This window comes from Schistocerca serialis, chromosome 7, assembly GCF_023864345.2.
Source record: "Schistocerca serialis cubense isolate TAMUIC-IGC-003099 chromosome 7, iqSchSeri2.2, whole genome shotgun sequence".
NCBI lineage: Eukaryota > Metazoa > Arthropoda > Insecta > Orthoptera > Acrididae > Schistocerca > Schistocerca serialis.
This window is the reverse complement of record NC_064644.1, coordinates 25,048,063-25,068,211: the sequence shown is the minus strand read 5'-3', so window position 1 is coordinate 25,068,211 and position 20,149 is coordinate 25,048,063. Positions and strand designations below refer to the sequence as shown.

General features: G+C 45.0%; 1 protein-coding gene across 1 annotated transcript in view; it reads right to left on the bottom strand.

The window, feature by feature from the left end:
- The window catches only part of LOC126412589 (uncharacterized), a 236,615-nt gene that overhangs the window by 209,774 nt on the left and 6,692 nt on the right, over positions 1–20,149 (bottom strand). The window contains exon 2 of the mRNA XM_050082250.1: positions 4,769–5,215. Coding sequence (XP_049938207.1) covers positions 4,769–5,193 — 425 coding nt within the window. The 5' untranslated portion in view covers positions 5,194–5,215. The remainder of the gene's footprint in view (positions 1–4,768; positions 5,216–20,149) is intronic.

Here is a 20,149-nt window from a genome sequence, read left to right as displayed (position 1 = left end):
CACCGGTGTGTCAGACCCACCATACTTGCTCCGGACACTGCGAGAGGGCTGTACAAGCAATGATCACACGCACGGCACAGCGGACACACCAGGAACCGCGGTGTTGGCCGTCGAATGGCGCTAGCTGCGCAGCATTTGTGCACCGCCGCCGTCAGTGTCAGCCAGTTTTCCGTGGCATACGGAGCTCCATCGCAGTCTTTAACACTGGTAGCATGCCGCGACAGCGTGGACGTGAACCGTATGTGCAGTTGACGGACTTTGAGCGAGGGCGTATAGTGGGCATGCGGGAGGCCGGGTGGACGTACCGCCGAATTGCTCAACACGTGGGGCGTGAGGTCTCCACAGTACATCGATGTTGTCGCCAGTGGTCGGCGGAAGGTGCACGTGCCCGTCGACCTGGGACCGGACCGCAGCGACGCACGGGTGCACGCCAAGACCGTAGGATCCTACGCAGTGCCGTAGGGGACCGCACCGCCACTTCCAAGCAAATTAGGGACACTGTTGCTCCTGGGGTATCGGCGAGGGCCATTTGCAACCGTCTCCATGAAGCTGGGCTACGGTCCCGCACACCGTTAGGCCCTCTTCCGCTCATGCCCCAACATCGTGCAGCCCGCCTCCAGTGGTGTCGCGACAGGCGTGAATGGAGGGACGAATGGAGACGTGTCGTCTTCAGCGATGAGAGTCGCTTCTGCCTTGGTGCCAATGATGGTCGTATGCGTGTTTGGCGCCGTGCAGGTGAGCGCCACAATCAGGACTGCATACGACCGAGGCACACAGGGCCAACACCCGGCATCATGGTGTGGGGAGCGATCTCCTACACTGGCCGTACACCGCTGGTGATCGTCGAGGGGACACTGAATAGTGCACGGTACATCCAAACCGACATCGAACCCATCGTTCTACCATTCCTAGACCGGCAAACGAACTTGCTGTTCCAACAGGACAATGCACGTCCGCATGTATCCCGTGCCACCCAACGTACTCTAGAAGGTGTAAGTCAACTACCCTGGCCAGCAAGATCTCCGGATCTGTCCCCCATTGAGCATGTTTGGGACTGGATGAAGCGTCGTCTCACGCGGTCTGCACGTCCAGCACGAACGCTGGTCCAACTGAGGCGCCAGGTGAAAATGGCATGGCAAGCCGTTCCACAGGACTACATCCAGCATCTCTACGATCGTCTCCATGGGAGAATAGCAGCCTGCATTGCTGCGAAAGGTGGATATACACTGTACTAGTGCCGACATTGTGCATGCTCTGTTGCCTGTGTCTATGTGCCTGTGGTTCTGTCAGTGTGATCATGTGATGTATCTGACCCCAGGAATGTGTCAATAAAGTTTCCCCTCCCTGGGACAATGAATTCACGGTGTTCTTATTTCAATTTCCAGGAGTGTATAAAAAAATGCGAACTTGCTTCCAAATATATCTCATTAAATCATTGGTGGTTGAAAAATGTACGTTCCGGTGGGTCCACAGTGAAACCACCCTCTTAATTGTTGCCAATTTTTTCTTGTATTCGTTGCTAAATATGATCATAAATAGAAATGTTGTGAAATATTTTACAATTATATCATTGGACTCGATGAGTTAAGGAAGTGGTACAGGAAAGAGCGAATGATTTCTATATGACTACAAAAGGACTCAAGTCACTACTGTTTTCAAAGAGTTTCAAACATTTAAGTACAGAAGTATACAACAATAAGGCTTACATCTCTCTCGTTGCAGGATCGAAAATCATAGCTGCGCTCTTACATAATGACGTTCTTGGAACAAAAGAGACTGTTCCAAAAAATTTAAACAAAAGCAAATGAGGAAAATATTTTCGTGAAAAAGAGCATGTTTAATTCATTTACGATATCTTGCAAATTTTAGATGCCAGTGTCTCCACAGAAATGTGCTCGATGAACACTGTGTGAATGTTCTACATAAGCGAAAGCAACATCGGGTATGGTCTATGGAGGCGTAATAGGACCTCTGACGTTCTCATTACATGTAAACGATATCAGATAGGATCAGAGGCATTCCATTCGGTCGTACTTTTTGTGGACTGGTTTGTGGTGCACAGAATCTTTTTCCACAATCTCTTCCTGCAGTGCCTAATGTTTAGGCAACATTTCACACACGCTAAATGACAGGTTGCGAGATACTTTGGTTTTGATGTGCCTCCCTTTTTGCCTATCTCCCCAGCCCCATCCTTCCCACAAAATGCAGAGTGTAATTCCTCACTCCACCAGAGTATAGCTGCTTTCGTAACTGGCCTGATGACAGTGGGATCGACAGTTGTGGTACAACGATCCACCCACATCTGAACGCAATACAGTGTCCCCTTTGCCTAAATGAACATACGACGTGGTGACTTCTTTCCACTCACTGTTCTTTCTAGCAGCCAAATTGTTGAGTACATAGTTCCGCGTAGTCAGCGCATACACAACATTCCCACTAGAGCGCGCCCCGCTAAGCACAACAGCGCAGGCGCAGCGCTCGTCTGTCTCTGCACTACGAGATGGCGCTGCCATAGAGACGGACCAAACTCTGCTTCCACCGATCCACGTATTAATATGTAACGCGGCCAATGAGATTGCTGCTAACGTAGAACCTTTTCTCCTCGTGGATCACACTCGCTTAGTGATATCTGAACGCGTGACGTATTATAACGAGTGCACAGACCTCTGATTAGTCAGTCTGTATTTGTCTGCACCAGTCTGTACCAGTCTGCATTAGTCTGTACCAGTCAGGTTTCAGTCTGCACCTAAGAAGATTATCATATTCCTGTACATATCCATGAAGATAAATGAATAGACACTTTGTCAAGTATCAGAGATATGTGAGAATAAGATTAACGTACCAAGACCAAAGGAACTTCAGATTATCAATTGTAAATAACATCCAGACTCAAGTTACTTAATGTTTATGCTTGTTATTATTTTAATAAATGTGTGTGAAAATTAATCAAATTCTGTTTAATGTTGGTCACCATCAATCTGCTACTCTAAGCGTGCAAGTGGCATTTCTATCGTCTGACGTAACGGCAGAAGATAAACACACCACGATAAGACCACGAGACGTATTGCTGACACTCGCCTACTTCGTTAGAGCGACAAGTCAAATAATCTGATGATGTGTGTACCGAAGGTCTTACAGTATGCACACCACACGAATCCAAACAGAAAGTGATCAACTCCAGCCGGCTTCACTCTGGTGAGCAAGATGTATGAGACAGGCGAAATTCCCTCAGACTTCAAGAAGAATATAATAATTCCAATCGCAAAGAACGCAGATGTTGACAGATGTGAAAATTACCGAACAATTAGTTTAATAAGACGCAGCTGTAAAATACTAACGCGAATTCTTTATAGACCAATGGAAAAACTAGTAGAAGCCGACCTCGGGGAAGATCAGTTTGGATTCCGTAGAAATATTGGAACACGTGAGGCAATACTGACCCTACGACTTTTCATAGAAGCTAGATTAAAGAAAGGCAAACCTACGTTTCTAGCATTTGTAGACTTAGCGAAAGCTTTTGACAATGTTGACTGGAATACTCTCTTTCAAATTCTGAAGGTGGCATGGGTAAAATACAGGGAGCTAAAGGCTATTTACAATTTGTACAGAAACCAGATGGTAGTTACAAGAATCGAGGGACGTGAAAGGGAAGCAGTGGTTGGGAAGGGAGTGAGACAGGGTTGTAGCCTCTCCCCGATGTTATTCAATCTGTATATTGAGCAAGCAGTAAAGGAAACCAAAGAAAAACTCGGAGTAGGTACTAAAGTCCATGGAGAAGAAATAAAAACGTTGAGGTTTGCCGATGACATTGTAATTCTGTCAGAGACAGCAAAGGACTTGGAAGAGTAGTTGAACGGAATGGACAGTGTCTTGAAAGGAGGATATAAGATGAACATCAACAAAAGGATAATGGAATGTAGTCGAATTAAGTCGGGTGATGCTGAGGGAATTGATTAGGAAATGAGACACTTAAAGTAGAAAAGGAGTTTTGCTATTTGGGGAGCAAAGTAACTGATGATGGTCGAAGTAGAGGGGATATAAAATGAAGACTGGCAATGGCAAGGAAAGCGTTTCTGAACAAGAGACATTTGTTAACATCGAGTATTGATTTAAGTGTCAGGAAGTCGTTTCTGGAAGTATTTGTACGGAGTGTAGCCATGTATGGATGTGAAACATGGACGATAAATAGTTTGGACAAGAAGAGAATAGATGCTTTCGAAATGTGGTGCTGCAGAAGAATGCTGAAGGTTAGATGGGTAGATTACATAACTAATGAGGAGGTACTGAATAGGATTGGGGAGAAGTTTGTGGCACAACTTGACTAGAAGAAGGGATCGGTTGGTAGGACATGTTCTGAGGCATCAAGGGATCACCAATTTAGTATTGGAGGGCAGCGTGGAGGGTAAAAATCGTAGAGGGAGACCAAGAGATGAATACACTAAGCAGATTCAGAAGGATGTAGGTTGCAGTAGGTACTGGGAGATGAAGAAGCTTGCACGGGATAGTGTAGCACGGAGAGTTGCATCAAACCAGTCTCAGGACTGAAGACCACAACAACAACAAGATGACACGTTTACTTTAGAACTCTTGTTGCAGTTCCTTAGCATCGATATCAATGATATCCGAGCTGGTTACAATTTCCTTACAGCAATTTAAAGCCGTGTGCAGCTCACCATTTGTAACCTACTCTCCAAGGTATGTGACATTTAATAGACTGCTCAGTTAGAAAGTGACGTAAAGAAACAAGGTGTGACGTTCAGGGTATTACCTGGCGCCTTTCGGTCCGAACCCCGGCTCGAGGCTGTCCCTGAGGGTCCTCCAGCGGCGGTCGCCCCTGAGGAAGAAGAGGTCCTGCAGCATGGGGTCGGAGGCGCGGTGTCCGCGGTCGCGGAAGCACTCGAAGTCTCGGACGAGCACGCGGCCCGCGATGGCGGGGTCGCGCACCAGCAGCGCGGGCTGCCACAGCAGGAAGATGCCGGCCAGCGGGTGGCCGCGCAGGCGCGCGTACAGCTCGCCGAACACCTGGCCGCAGGTCTGCCGGTTGAGCGCGAAGCCGGCCGCGTTGCCGAGCAGCAGGTGCGGCCGCAGGTAGGGCAGCCCGCGCCGCGCCCAGTGGGACGCGCTGCGCCGCAGGAACCAGCAGGCCGCGCCCGCCGCCGCCATCGCTGCCGCCAGCAGCAGCGCCGTCCACATGCCGACGCCGCTTCACGCTGCGCTGCAGAGGGACAGGCGATGGAAAAGTTGTTCCAGTCCATGTGTGCCATAACAGCAAACCAGTGCTTAAGAGTATCGGTTAAAAACAGTCTTGGTTGCAATTTTAGTTTTGTTTTTTGTTTCTCAACGACGCGTTTCGCCTTAGTTAGGCATCTTCAGGTTATCTATTCTAGATGTACGCGAGAGGCACCAAGATCGAAAGGGTGCAAAAAGGGGCAGCTCGTTTTGTATTATCACGTAATAGGGGAGAGAGTGTGGCAGATTATGGTACGCGAGTTGGGATGGAAGTCATTAATGCAAAGACGTTTTTCGTCGCGGCGAGATCTATTTACGAAATTTCAGTCACCAACTTTCTCTTCCGAATGCGAAAACATTTTGTTGAGCATAACCTACATAGGTAGGAATGATCATCAAAATAAAATAAGAGAAATAGGAGCTCGAACAGAAAGGTTTAGGTGTTCGCTTTTCCCGCGCGATTTTCGGGAGTGGAGTGGTAGAGAGATTGTGGTTCGATGAACCCTCTGCCAAGCACTTAAATGTGAATTGCAGAGTAATCATGTAGATGTAGATGTACATGACGAAAATCTTGGTGCCTCTCGCGCCCATCTAAGAAAGATAACCTGAAGATGCCTAAATAAGGCGAAGCGCGTCGTTGAGAATATATATATATATATATATATATATATATATATATATATATATATATATATATATATATATATATATATATATATATATATATATATATATATATGAAGACAGTAACTGTTCTCGAAAGAACTGATACTGTTGATGACCGTGCAGCGTTTCCCTGGAATAAATGATGACTAACTGAAACCTTCAGCTGCCGACAGGTGTTGTTGTTCAGCTGTCCACATCGAGGTATATCAACAATACCTGTCGGCAGCTGAGAGTTTCAGTTAGTCATCATTTATTCCAGGGAAAAGCTGCACGGTCATCAACAGTATCAGTTCTTTCGAGAACAGTTACTGTCTTCATATATACAGGGTGTTACAAAAAGGTACGGCCAAACTTTCAGGAAACATTCCTCACACACAAATAAAGAAAAGATGTTATGTGGACATGTGTCCGGAAACGGTTAATTACCATGTTAGAGCTCATTTTAGTTTCGTCAGTATGTACTGTACTTCCTCGATTCACCGCCAGTTGGCCCAATTGAAGGAAGGTAATGCTGACTTCGGTGCTCGTGTTGACATGCGACTCATTCCTCTACAGTACTAGCATCCAGCACATCAATACGTAGCATCAACAGGTTAGTGTTCATATCGAACGTGGTTTTGCAGTGAGTGCAATGTTTACAAATGCGGAGTTGGCAGATGCCCATCTGATGTATGGATTAGCACGGGGCAATAGCCGTGGCGCGGTACGTTTGTATCGAGACAGATTTCCAGAACGAAGGTGTCCCGACAGAAAGACGTTCGAGGTAAATGATCGGCGTCTTAGGGAGCACGGAACATTCCAGCCTATGACTCGCGACTGGGGAAGACCTAGAACGACGAGGACACCTGCAACGGACGAGGCAATTCTTCGTGTTGACGATAACCGTAATGTCAGCGTCAGAGAAGTTACTGCTGTACAAGGTAACGTTGACCACGTCACTGTATGGAGAGTGCTACGGGAGAACCAGTTGTTTCCGTACCATGTACAGCGTGTGCAGGCACTATCAGCAGCTAATTAGCCTCCACGGGTTCACTTCTGCGAATGGTTCATCCAACGATGTGTCAATCCTCACTTCAGTGCAAATGTTGTCTTTACGGATGAGGCTCCATTCCAACGTGATCGAATTGTAAATTTTCACAATCAACATGTGTGGGCTGACGAGAATCCGCACGCAATTGTGCAATCACGTCATCAACACAGATTTTCTGTGAACGTTTGGGCAGGCATTGTTGGTGATGTCTTGATTGGGCCGAATGTTCTTCAACCCACGCTCAATGGAGCACGTTATCATGATTTCATACGGGATACTCTACCTGTGCTGCTAGAACATGTGCCTTTACAAGTACGACACAACATGTGGTTCATGCACGATGGAGCTCCTGCACATTTCCGTCGAAGTGTTCGTACGCTTCTCAACAACAGATTCGGTGACCGATGAATTGGTAGAGGCGGACTAATTCCATGGCCTCCACGCTCTCCTGACCTCAACCCTCTTGACTTTCATTTATGGGGGCATTTGAAAGCTCTTGTCTACGCAACCCCGGTACCAAATGTAGAGACTCTTCCCGCTCATATTCTGGACGGCTGTGATACAATACGCCATCCTCCAGGGTTGCATCAGCGCATCAGGGATTTCATGCGACGGAGGGTGAATGCATGTATCCTCGCTAACGGAGGACATTTTGAACATTTCCTGTAACAAAGTGTTTGAAGTCACGCTGGTACGTTCTGTTGCTGTGTGTTTCCATTCCACGACTAATGTGATTTAAAGAGAAGTAATAAAATGAGCTCTAACATGGACAGTATGCGTTTCCGCACACATGTCCACATAACATATTTTCTATCTTTGTGTGTGAGGAATGTTTCCTGAAAGTTTGGCCGTATCTTTTTGTAGCATCCTGTATATGAAGACAGTAACTGTTCTCGAAAGAACAGATACTGTTGATGACCGTGCAGCTTTTCCCTGGAATAAATGCTGACTAATTGAAATCCTCAGCTGCCGACAGGTGCTGTTGATATACCTCGATGTGGACTGCTGAACAACAACAGCTGTCGGCAGCTGAGGATTTCAATTAGTCATCATTTATTCCAGGGAAAAGCTGCACGGTCATCAACAGTATCTGTTCTTTCGAGAACAGTTACTCTCTTCATATATATAGTTAAAAGGCTACCCAGCCATTGACCTTCGTCTGTGCGAATGCGCACAGGTTGCCCAAAGTCTTTCGGGAATCGCCAAAGCGTGCGCGAGTAATGAGTGGATGGGCAAATGTCTATAAGGTACGTTACATATGTAGAATTGTTGACAGTTGGGAATGTGAGTCTTACGGGAATCGTGCAAGGGATAAGTCCCTGCAGTCGCGCTATTCATCTGTGTCCTCGGTGGCACAGATGGATAGAGCGTCTGCCATGTAAGCAGGAGATCCCGGGTCCGAGTCCCGGTCGGGGCACACATTTTCCGCTGTCCACATCGAGGTATATCAAGAACACCTGTCGGCAGCTGAGAGTTTCAGTTAGTCATCAAATAAAAAAAAAACTAAAATTGCAACCAATACTGATGGAAAAGTTGTTACTTGAGGACGCTGCTACTGTACTGGTGCACGCAACTGGTGCCTTTTGTGCAGTGAGGGGCAGAGTACACCTCGCGGTGTAGCCAGTGTGGCGTCTGCGCTCCAGCTGCTGCCTACTACGGCAACCGGCAGTATTCTCGTAGTTGCTTCTGCTTCCGACCCCCACAGAAAACATTATACACTACCTGACCAAAAGTACCGGGTGATCAAAAAGTCAGTATAAATTTGAAAACTGAATAAATCACGGAATAATGTAGATAGAGCGGTACAAATTGACACACATGCTTGGAATGACGTGAGGTTTTATTAGAACCAAAAAAAAAAAAATACAAAAATTCAAAAAATGTCCTACAGATGGAGCTTCATCTGATCAGAATAGCAATAATTAGTATAACAAAGTAAGACAAAGCAAATATGATGTTCTTCTCAGGAAATGCTCAATATGTCCACCATCATTCCTCAACAATAGCTGTAGTCGAGGAATAATGTTCTGAACAGCACTGTACAGCAGGCCCGGAGTTATGGTGAGGCATTGGCGTCGGATGTTGTCTTTCAGTATCCCTAGAGATGTCGGTCGATCACGATGCACTAGCGACTTCAGGTGACCCCAAAGCCAATAATCGCGCGGACTGAGGTCTGGGGACCTGGGACGCCAAGCATGACGAAAGTGGTGGCTCAGCACACGATCATCACCAAACGACGCGCGCAAGAGATCTTTCACGCGTCTAGCAATATGGGGTGGAGCGCCATCCTGCATAAACATCGTACGTTCCAGCAGGTGTTTATCAGCCAGGCTGGGGACGATGCGATCTGTAACCTATCGGCGTACCTCTCGCCCGTCACGGTAGCAGATTGAAAAACAGAATCACGCATTTCCTCGAAGAGAAAAGGCCCGATAACGGTAGATGTGGTAAATACAACCCATTCCGTGACTTTCTCGTCGTGCAATGGAGTTTCCACGACAGTTCTAGGATTTTAGGTAGCCCAAATTCTGCAGTTGTCGGCGTTGACAGACCCTCGGAGCGTGAAATGAGCTTCGTCGGTCCACAACACGTTACTCAACCAATCGTCATCTTCCGCCATCTTTTGAAACGCCCACACCGCAAATGAATTCCGCTTCACCAAACCGCCAGGTAACAGTTCATGATGCCGGTGGATTTTGTACGGATAGCATCGGAGGATACGCCTAAGTGCCAACCAAACAGTAGTGTATGAAATGCCGGTGCGACGTGCGACTGCACGAGCGCTGACTTCCCCGTGCATAGACGAACCCGATACAGTCTCTATTTCTTCCTGAACTCAGCAGCATTACGCCTTGTGCTCGGTCGGCCACTACGGGGTCTATCGTCTAAACAACCCGTGGCTTCGAACTTCGAAATCATTCTCGCCACAGCTGCATTTGTCAACGGACCTTTACCCGTTCGAATCCCCTTCCTATGGCGATAGGATCGTAACGCTGAACTAGCACATTCCCCATTCTGATAACACAGCTTCACTAAAAGCGCATTTTCGGGTAACGTCAACATGCAGCGACTGCTGGCGCATCTGATTCTCTCTCTCATTACAGCTCCTTTTATACACGATTGTCATGCGCAGTCACTGACGTTTTTCTGTCCAGCGTCATCTGTCGGACAGTTTGTGAACTTGGTTTTTTTTGGTTCTAATAAAACCTCATGTCACTCCAAGCATGTATGTCCATTTTTACCTCTCCGTCTACATTTTTCCATGGTTTATTAAGTTTTCAAATTTATACTGACGTTTTGATCATCTGGTATACAATCACCTATTATTACTCGACATCAATATGAGGACTGTCCACCTTCACCTTTACACTGAGGTGACAAAAGTTATTGGATTTCTCCTAATATCGAGTCAGACCACCGGTTGCCTGCCACAGTGCAGTAGTTCGACTTGGCACGGACTCAACAGGTACTTGAAAGCCCCCTGCAGAAGTTCTGATCCATACTGCCTCCATAGCCGTCCATAATTATTAAGTCAGTTGCTGGTGCAGGATTTTGTCCACAGAATTAGTACAAGTTGAAGACTTTGGAACACGCATTACGTTCGAGTATAACGATTTTTCTGGAGACTAGAAATCTATGTAGGAATCAGCATGGGTTTCGAAAAAGACGATAGTGTGAAACCCAGCTCGCGTGATTCGTCCACGAGACTCAGAGGGCCGTAGACACGGGTTCTAAGGTAGATGCCGTGTTTCTTGACTTCCGCAAGGCGTTTGATACAGTTCCCCACAGTCGTTTAATGAACAAATTAAGGCCATGTGGACTATCAGACCAATTGTGTGATTGGATTGAAGAGTTCCTAGATAACAGAACGCAGCATGTCATTCTCAATGGAGAGAAGTCTTCCGAAGTGAGAGTGTTTACAGGTGTGCTGCAGTGGAGTGTCATAGGACCGTTGCTGTTTACAATATATATAAATGACGTTGTGGATAACACCAGAAGTTCACTGAGGCTTTTTGCCGATAATGCTGTAGTATATCGAGAGGTAGTAACAATGGAAAATTGTACTGAAATGCAGGAGGATCTGCAACGAATTGACGCATGGTGCAGGGAATGGCTATTGAATCTCAATGTAGACAAGTGTAATGTGCTGGGAATACACAGAAAGAAAGATCCATTATCATTTAGCTACAATACCGCAGGTCAGCAATTGGAAGCAGTTAATTCCATAAATTATCTGGGAGTAGGCATTAGGAGTGATTTAAAATAGAATGATCATATAAAGATGATCGTCGGTAAAGCAGATGCCAGACTAAGATTCATTGTATGAATCCTAAGGAAATGCAATCCGAAAACAAAGGAAGTAGGTTACAGGACACTTGTTCACCCACTGCTCGAATACTGCTCACCGGTGTGGGATGGAGAGAAGCGCGCTTCGTTACAGGATCATTTAGTAATCGCGAAAGCGTTACGGAGATGATAGATAAACTCCAGTGGAAGACTCTGCAGGAGAGACTCTCAATAGCTCGGTACTGGCTTTTGTTGAAGTTTCGAAAACATACGTTCACCAAGGAGTCAAGCAGTTTATTTCTCCCTCCTACGTATATCTCGCGAAGAGACAATGAGGACAAAATCAGAGAGACTAGAGCCCACGCAGAGGCATACCGACAATCTTTCTTTCCACGAACAATACGAGACTGGAATAGAAGGGAGAACCGATAGAGGTACTCTCCGCCACACACCGTCAGGTGGCTTGAGGAGCACAGATGTAGATGTAGATGTAGATGTAGAACTGGCCTCTCGATTACATCCCACAAATGGTCGATGGAATTTATATCTGTCAGTCTGGTGGTCCAAATAATTAGTTCTAATTATGCAGAATGTTCTTCAAACCAGTCGTAAACAGTGTTATGGCACACTGTCGTACATAAAAATTCCGTGTTTGTTTGGGAACCTGAAGTCCTTGAATGGTTGCAAACGTTTTCCAAGTAGCAGAGGTTGAAAATACCGCTTCAGTTGTAAATTATTTTATTTTCACACGACCGGTTTCGGACTGTTGTAAGCGCATCCTCAGGTGTCGTAGCTGTGCTGTGGTCCCCGAGCGCCGCATGTACCAGGCGCTAGGTGCTGCCTATGAGCGCTCGTAGGCAGCACACAGAGCCTGGTACACGCGGCGCTCGGAGACCAAAGCACAGCTAATGTCTTCCTTTAATCCGACCTGGTACGGATGCAAAACCCTTGAGCATTATTCAAGAATAGGTTGCACTAGCGTCCCATATGTGGTCTCCTTTCCGCGCCCGGGTACCCGGGTTCGATTCCCGGCGGGGTCAGGGATTTTCTCTGCCTCGTGATGACTGGGTGTTGTGTGCTGTCCTTAGGTTAGATAGGCTTAAGTAGTTCTAAGTTCTAGGGGACTGATGACCATAGCTGTTAAGTCCCATAGTGCTCAGAGCCATTTTTTTGTGGTCTCTTTTCGTAGAATTCTCCCAATAAACCGAAGTCTACTATTAACCTTCCCTACCACAATCGTCAAATGCTCATTCCATTTCATATCGGCAACGTTATGCCCAGATATTTAAACCACATGACAGTGTCAAGCAGGGCGCTACTAATGCTGTATCCGAACATTACAGATCTTTTTTTCCTACTCATCCGTATTAACGTACGTTCTTCTACATTTAGTTCTAGCTGCCATTCATCACACCAACTAGAAACTTTGTCTTAGTCATCTTGTTCCTCTTACAGTCACACAACTTCGCAGCAGCATCAGAAAACAACCGCAAATTGCTTCCCACCCTGCCTGCCAAATTATTTATGTATATAGGAAATAACAGCGGACCTATCACGCTTCCCTAGAGCACTCCTGACTTTATCCTTGTCTCTGATGACCTCTCGCCCTCGAGGACAACATAATGGGTTGTGTTACTTAAGAACTCTTCGAGCCACTGACGTCTCTGGGAAGCTACTCCGTATGCTCGTACCTTCGTTAACACCCTGCAATCGGAGCCGTGTCAAATGCTCTTCGGAAATCTAGAAATATGGAATCTGCCTGTTGTCCTTCATATACAGTTCGCAGTACATCATGTGAGAAAAGGTCAAGCTGAGTTCCACACAAGCAATGTTTTCTAAAACCATGCTGATTCGGGGACATAAGACTCTCGGTCACAAGAAAATTTATTATATTCGAAGCGAGAATACGTTCAAGGAGTCTGCAGGAAACCGATGTTAGGGATACTGGTCTTAAATTTTCCGGGTCCGTTATTTTGCCCTTCTTAGGCACAAGAGTCACCACTTTTTTCCAGTCGCTTGGGGCTTAAGAGTTGGGCAAGAGATTCTCGATAAATGCAAGCTAAGTAAGGATCCAATTTCGTTGAGTACTCTTTCAAACACCATACCTGTCGACTTATTTGGTTTCATACAATTTTTGAGAACCTAATCAGCGATCTTTAAAATTAAAAATTTAAAGATTAAAACAGTCTTGATCGCAACTTTTTAATTGTATTGGAGTAACCGGCTTCGGTTCTATTTAAGAACCATCTTCTGACTCCAGAACAGTGGGTGGACTCCGTGGTGCAAGTTGCGCCGACCGTCGACGCTGGAAGAAATACTCCAATAAAAATGAAACGTTGCGATCAAGACTGTTTTAATCTTTAAATTTTACTTGTTTTCAGTTTCTTCACTTTTTTCTCTAAGCCAGGGATGCCTATTATTATATCGGATACAGGTGAGTCCGTTCAATGGTGAAACAACGGTACGATTGTAGGCCGGCCGGGGTGACCGAGCAGTTCTAGGCGTGTCTGGAACCGCGCGACCGCTACGGTCACAGGTTCGAATCCTGCCTCGGACATGGATGTGTGTGATGTCCTTAGGTTAGTTAAGTTTAAGTAGTTCTAAGTTCTAGGGGACTGATGACCTCAGATGTTAAGTCCCATTGTGCTCAGAGCCATTTGAACCATTTTGGTACGATTGTACCATTCTCCTGCGTGGACGATTTCTTGAAAGTGATATTTAAAGCTCCGACTTTTGTTTTGCTATTTTCAGGTGTCTCACCAGACTGATCAACAAGTGACGGAATGGAAACAGACCCACTTAGCTATTTTACACTGTTCAGACAAGCAAAGTATATAAGCTTTCCCAGTTTGGTACTACGGAAGAACTCGATCGGTTAGATGGATTCATTAGATAGCCAGTTTGGCGATACTTATTCGAACTGGGGAGGAAAGAGCTTAATGGTAGACGTTCACTTTAAAAGTGGACAGACTCACAGGACAACCACTGAGACTTCAAACGGTAGACATGGAGAGCCTTCCACAGTATAGACTGCCATGGTCTGCTGCATCTTACCGGTCTTCGAAGATTATGACGACATTCGTGCTAAAGTGCCAAAATTCTACCGCAAACAACGACAGCAACAATATCACAGGATATGTGATATTCTAAATTTGGAAGTTAGTTCAAAAAATGATTCAGTGTGAAAAGAACTGTTAGAAATGGGATGACGCTCATGAACTGCAAGAGATGGAAATGGGTGTAGTATCTGGATAAATTTTTTGCTGCCATTTCGATAATTATTTGATGGCTGTGACTCAATAGATTATTAAGTTTCTATTACGACTACCATATTGCAATTTCTCAACTTATACAACCACGCACAATACACGCCTCAACATAAGACTCCACTGGAAAAATTCAGCGCTCGGTAAAATTCCTTTTATTACTTAACTAAGGTTGGCTTATTGAGGTACGTTACGACAGCTGTGGGAGATACAATCAGCACATGGCCTAGTAATTTACGCGAGTGTACTTTTGTACATCGAATGGCGGCAACGGTGGTTTTTCTCCATCTATGGAGCGTCTGAAGCTATTTGTGAGTATACTGACCGTCGAAAGTGCTAATATTAGATTTATGGCTGACGTGTTGCAGTCGTTAACACGTTGTACCCGAGGCGATGAATGTCCGGTTCTCAGCTTTGTGCTGTAGGCGTTCCCTGGGTTTGTATCAGTGTAGATTTATTCCTGCTAATAGAAATATTCGCTGCACCAAGCGAATTCCACTACCAACTACAAAACATATTTTTTTTAGCGTTTTCCTGCAATTCTCCTTTAATGCCGATACATCACGTAATTAAAACGTTCGCAAACAGGAAACATGCAAGCCAGTAACAAACAGAACATTAAAAATACTTTTAGCATAGAAAATACGCAGCAGAAAATTGCAATATTGTGGAATTGATTGTAGCACCTGTTGACCTCACAAGCTCTGTTGTTGACACAATACTAAATAAAGAAAAAAAAGGCTGCAAATAACACAGCTGAAGAAAAAGACTGAAATGTATATGTGTAACAAACATAGCATACATTGGTACTGTATCCCAAAATATGGTAAAAGATTTGAAGAACACGTCAGATGAAAATAAAGTTTCCTGTATCCAACAAATATCAGTGGCGGTTTGTACACTGTATATACAGTTTTGCGTGTGATAAAGCATTCCACCGGTAATTAAAGGTCACGACAGAAACAAATGGAGATCCACTGATATCGAAAACATGTGAAGGCAAATTACTAAATGAAAAAAAAAATGATTAAAATCGACTCAGTGACTTTCTTCAAATGTGTTGACGTTCTTAATTAAAGAAAAACTTTCAGAATAATATGTATAAAAGTACCTATCTCATTGCTATACAAGCAAATAACACATCGTACTTTGCTTAACTGTTGCCTTTACTCAGAAAGTTCGTACATAAGCCTGCTGACGATCTGTAACATCATAGTCTTACATTTGTGTCTAATTATTTCTGCTTCAGGTGTTTAATAGGTCTGGCAAAGCACCCCAGAAAATTCTGGTTGTATGTAAAATCGGTAAGCGGATCTAAGACTTCCATTCAGTCTGGTGTGGCCGTTGAAGATAGCAAAACGAAAGCAAAAGTTTTATTTTAATCATGTCCAAGAAATCGTTCACGGACGAGAACCGTGCAAACATACCGTCATTTGACCATCGGACAGACTCCCGTATGGACGATGTGGACATAAGCATACCTGGCGTAGAGAAGTAACTTAAATATTTGAAAACAAATAAATCATCAGGTCCGGATGGAATCCCAGTTCTATTTTACGAAGAGTGCTCAACGGCATTGGCACCTTACCTGGCTTACATTTATTGTGAATCTCTCGCCCAGCACAAAGTCCCAAGCGACTGAAAAAAGCGCTGGTGACTCCAATATACAAGAAAGGTAAAAGAACGGACCCGCAAAATTACAGAACAATATCCCTAACTTCCGTTTCCTGCAGAACCCTTGAACACATTCTCAGTTCAAATACATAAGATTTCTTGAGCTAAGCAGCTTATGTCCACGAATCAGCATGATTTGACAAAGCATCACTCATGCGAAACTCAGCTTACCCTTTTCTCACATGATATACAGAGAACTATGGATGAAGGGCAACAGAGATGTCATATTTCTAGATTTCCGGAAAGCATTTAACACGGTGACCCACTGGAGCCTGTTAACGAAAGTACGAGCATATACAACAAGTTCACAGATATGTGAGTTGCTCGAAGACTTCTTAAATAATAGAACCTAGTATTGTCAGGAGTACCCCAGGGAAGTGTGATAGGACCACTGTCGTTCTCTATCTCTCTCTCTCTCTCTCTCTCTCTCTCTCTCTCTAGCTAACATTCATCAAACCAACTGGGAATTTTGTCTAAACCGTCTTGTTCCCTCGTACAGTTACGGACAGGGTGGGTAGCAAGCCGCGGTTGTTTGCTGATAATGCCGTGGTGTACGGTAAGGTGTCGAACTGTAGGAGGGTACAAGACGGATTAGACAAAATTTCCAGTTGGTTTGATGTTGCTCTAAATGTGCAGAAATGTAAGTTAATGCGGAGGAGTAGGAAAAACGTACCTGTAATATTGTGATACGGCATTACTAGCATACAGCTTGACACAGTCAAGTTGTTTAAGTGTCTGGGCATAAAGATGCAAAGCGATATGAAATGGAACGAGTATGTGAGAACTGTGATAGGGAAGGCGAATGGTCAACTTCGGTTTATTAGGATGTTTGTAGGAAAGAGTGATCCACCGCATATAGAATGCTGGTACTACCGATTCTTAAGTACTGCTCTAGCGCTCGGGATCCGTACCAGGTCCGATTGGAGGAAGACATCGTAGCAATTCAGAGGAGTTCTGCTAGATTTTTTCCGGTAGTTTCGAACAAAACATGTTACGGAGATGCTTCAGGAACTCAAATGGAAATCCCTGGAGGGAAGGTGGCGTTCTTTTGGGGAAAAACTATTTAAAAAAAATTAGAGAACCGGCTTTTGAAGCTGACTGCCGAACGATTCTCCTGTCTCGCAACATACATCGCGGGTAAGGACCACAAAGATAAGATACGAGAGATTAGAGCTCATACGGAGGCGTACAGACGGCCGTTTGTCCCTCGCTCTATTTGCGAGTCGAAGTGGAGGGAATTGACAAGTAATGGTACAGAGAACCCTCCACTATGCACCTTACGGTGGTTTTCGGAGTACCTGTGTATATATAGACGTAAATACAGATGTAGATGTAAATAATATCTCAGTGGCTTGTTTGTTAATCTTTCGGTTTTGGTTGTGCGCAAGTGTGCTGTACAAGTGACGATTAACATCTGTGAGTTGGAGTACCACAGGCACACAAAGTCCATAAACATACCTGCTTTCAAATCTCTCCGTACCCACATGACGTCAAACGACAAGATACATAAATTTCCACCCGGGTGCATTAGGGTGAAATTTCCCAAACACTGAAACTGTTCACTCACAGGAAATACTCGTTAAATATACTAAAGTAATGAAACGGGAAACCGAGCGAGGTGGCGCAGTGGTCAGCACACTGACTCGCATTCACGAGGGCGACGGTTCAAACCCCCGTCCGGCCATCCTGATTTAGGTTTTCCACGATTTCCCTAAGTCACTCCAGATATATGCCCGGATTATTCCTTTGAAACAGTATTGCAGATTTCCTCTCATCCGAGCTTGCGCTCAATCTATAATGACCCTAACGTCGATGGGACATTACATACTAATCTTCCTTTCTTCTTTGGAACGTCGATCAACTCGAGCCACATTTGCAACTTCTTCGGTCTTGTTGCACCGACAGGGACCCATTCCGCATTTTGTCGCTTTCTAGTAGGGTTGTACTAATACAAAATTTCGTCACTGGTGACGATTTTTGATAAAAAAAGATTTCCACATTATTTTCTAATTCAGTTAAGTCACGGCAGGCATCCACGCTTTGTTATTCTTGTTCAAGAGTAAAGCTGTGCGAGACAGAGTTTGCGCAGACTTTTCTCCTCTTCAAAATATTCTGGAGGATATCTTGAACACTTTATTTAGAGGTGTCGAGTTCGTTGTTTCATTGTGATCTATAACAGAACAATATGGTCACATGTCCACTATTTAACACAGTCCGGCCACACCTCACAGGTAGAATGCATGTACACACATCAAAAAAAGTTTTGTATCACCTCGATTCCCAGAGTTCCGGAACCTGTACAGAAAACTGGTATAGAGATCAACATAAAAGTCATTTCCGACCTTTTTATTGCTCATGAAAACCACATATTGTATGTTGTACCACCATACAGTGAGATTTTCAGAGGTGGTGGTCCAGATTGTTGTAAACACCGGTATTTCTAATACCCAGTAGCACGTCCGCTTGCATTTTATGCATACCTGTATTCGTCGTGACATATTATCCACAAGTACAGATTGTCCACGGCGATTCGGTGTAGATCCCTCAGAGTGGTTGGTGGGTCACGTAGTCCATGAACAACCCTATTCAATCTATCCCAGGCATGTTCGATAGCTGGCCGGGGTGACCGAGAGCTACGGTCGCAGGTTCGAATCCTACGTCGGGCATGGATGTGTGTGATGTCCCTAGGTTAGTTAGGTTTAAGTAGTTCTAAGTTCTAGGGGACTGGTGACCTCAGAAGTTAAGTCCCATAGTGCTCAGAGCCATAACATGTTCGATACGGTTTATGCTGGCCACTCTAGTCAAGCGATGTCGTTTTCCTGAAGGAAGTCAATCGCAAGATGTGCACGATGGGGGCGCGAACTGTCGTCCATGAAGACGAATACCTAGCCATATGCTGCCAATATGGTTGCACTATCGGTTGGAGGATTGTATTCACGTATCGTACAGCCGTTACGGCGCCTTCCATAACCACCAGCTGCGTACGTCGACCCTAAATAATGCCACCCCAACACAGCAAGGAACCTCAACCTTGCTGCACTCTTCGGAGAGTGTGTCTAAGGCGTTCGCCCTGACCGGGTTGACTCCAGACACGTATCTGACACTTGTCTGGTTGAAGGCATATGCGAAAATCATCGGTGAAGAGAACATGATGCCAATCCAGAGCGGTCCATTCGGCATGTTGTTGGACCCATCTGTACTGCATGATTTCGTGGTTGCAAATATGGACCTCGCTATGGTCGTCGGGAGTGAAGTTGCATATCATATTGCTTACTGCGCACAGTTTGAGTCGTAACATGACGTCCTGTGGCTGCACAAAAACTATATTCAACATGGTGGCGTTGCTGTCATGGTTCCTCCGAGCCATAATCCGTAGGTAGCGATCATCCACTGCAGCTTTAGGCCTTGGTCGGCCTGAGCGAGGCATATCATCGACAGTTCCTGTCTCTCTCTGTATCTCCACCATGTCCGAACAATATACCTCCTTCCTCGTGGAATGACTGGAAATCGGCTGTCGGACCCCCTCCATCTTATAGGCGCAGCTCACGCATGGTTGTTTACATCTTTGGGCAGGTTTAGTGACATCTCTAAACAGTCAAAGGGTCTGTGTCTGTGAAACAATGTCCATAGTCAACGTCTGTCTTCAGGAGTTCTGGGAACCGGGGTGATACAAAACTTTTTTCGATGTGTGTCTCTTGTTTAGTGTTCTTAGTTCAAGAGGCCACAACAGTTACTTCACAAACGTTACTTCTACGCCAGGAATAAAATCAGACTCGCGACTAACAGGACAGACGATGAGTTTTTCTCTGGAACTTAAACTAAGCAGCCCTGAGGTCTGATTCTACCAGTCTTCCCATTCTTTTGTAAATAATTCTATCAACATTTTGCAGTCAAGACTCATTAAATTGATGATTCGGTTAATTGGTAACTTTCGCTGCCTTCATTTCTTTGAATTGGAATAATTACATTTTCTTTCAGTCTGAGAACATTAACCTCG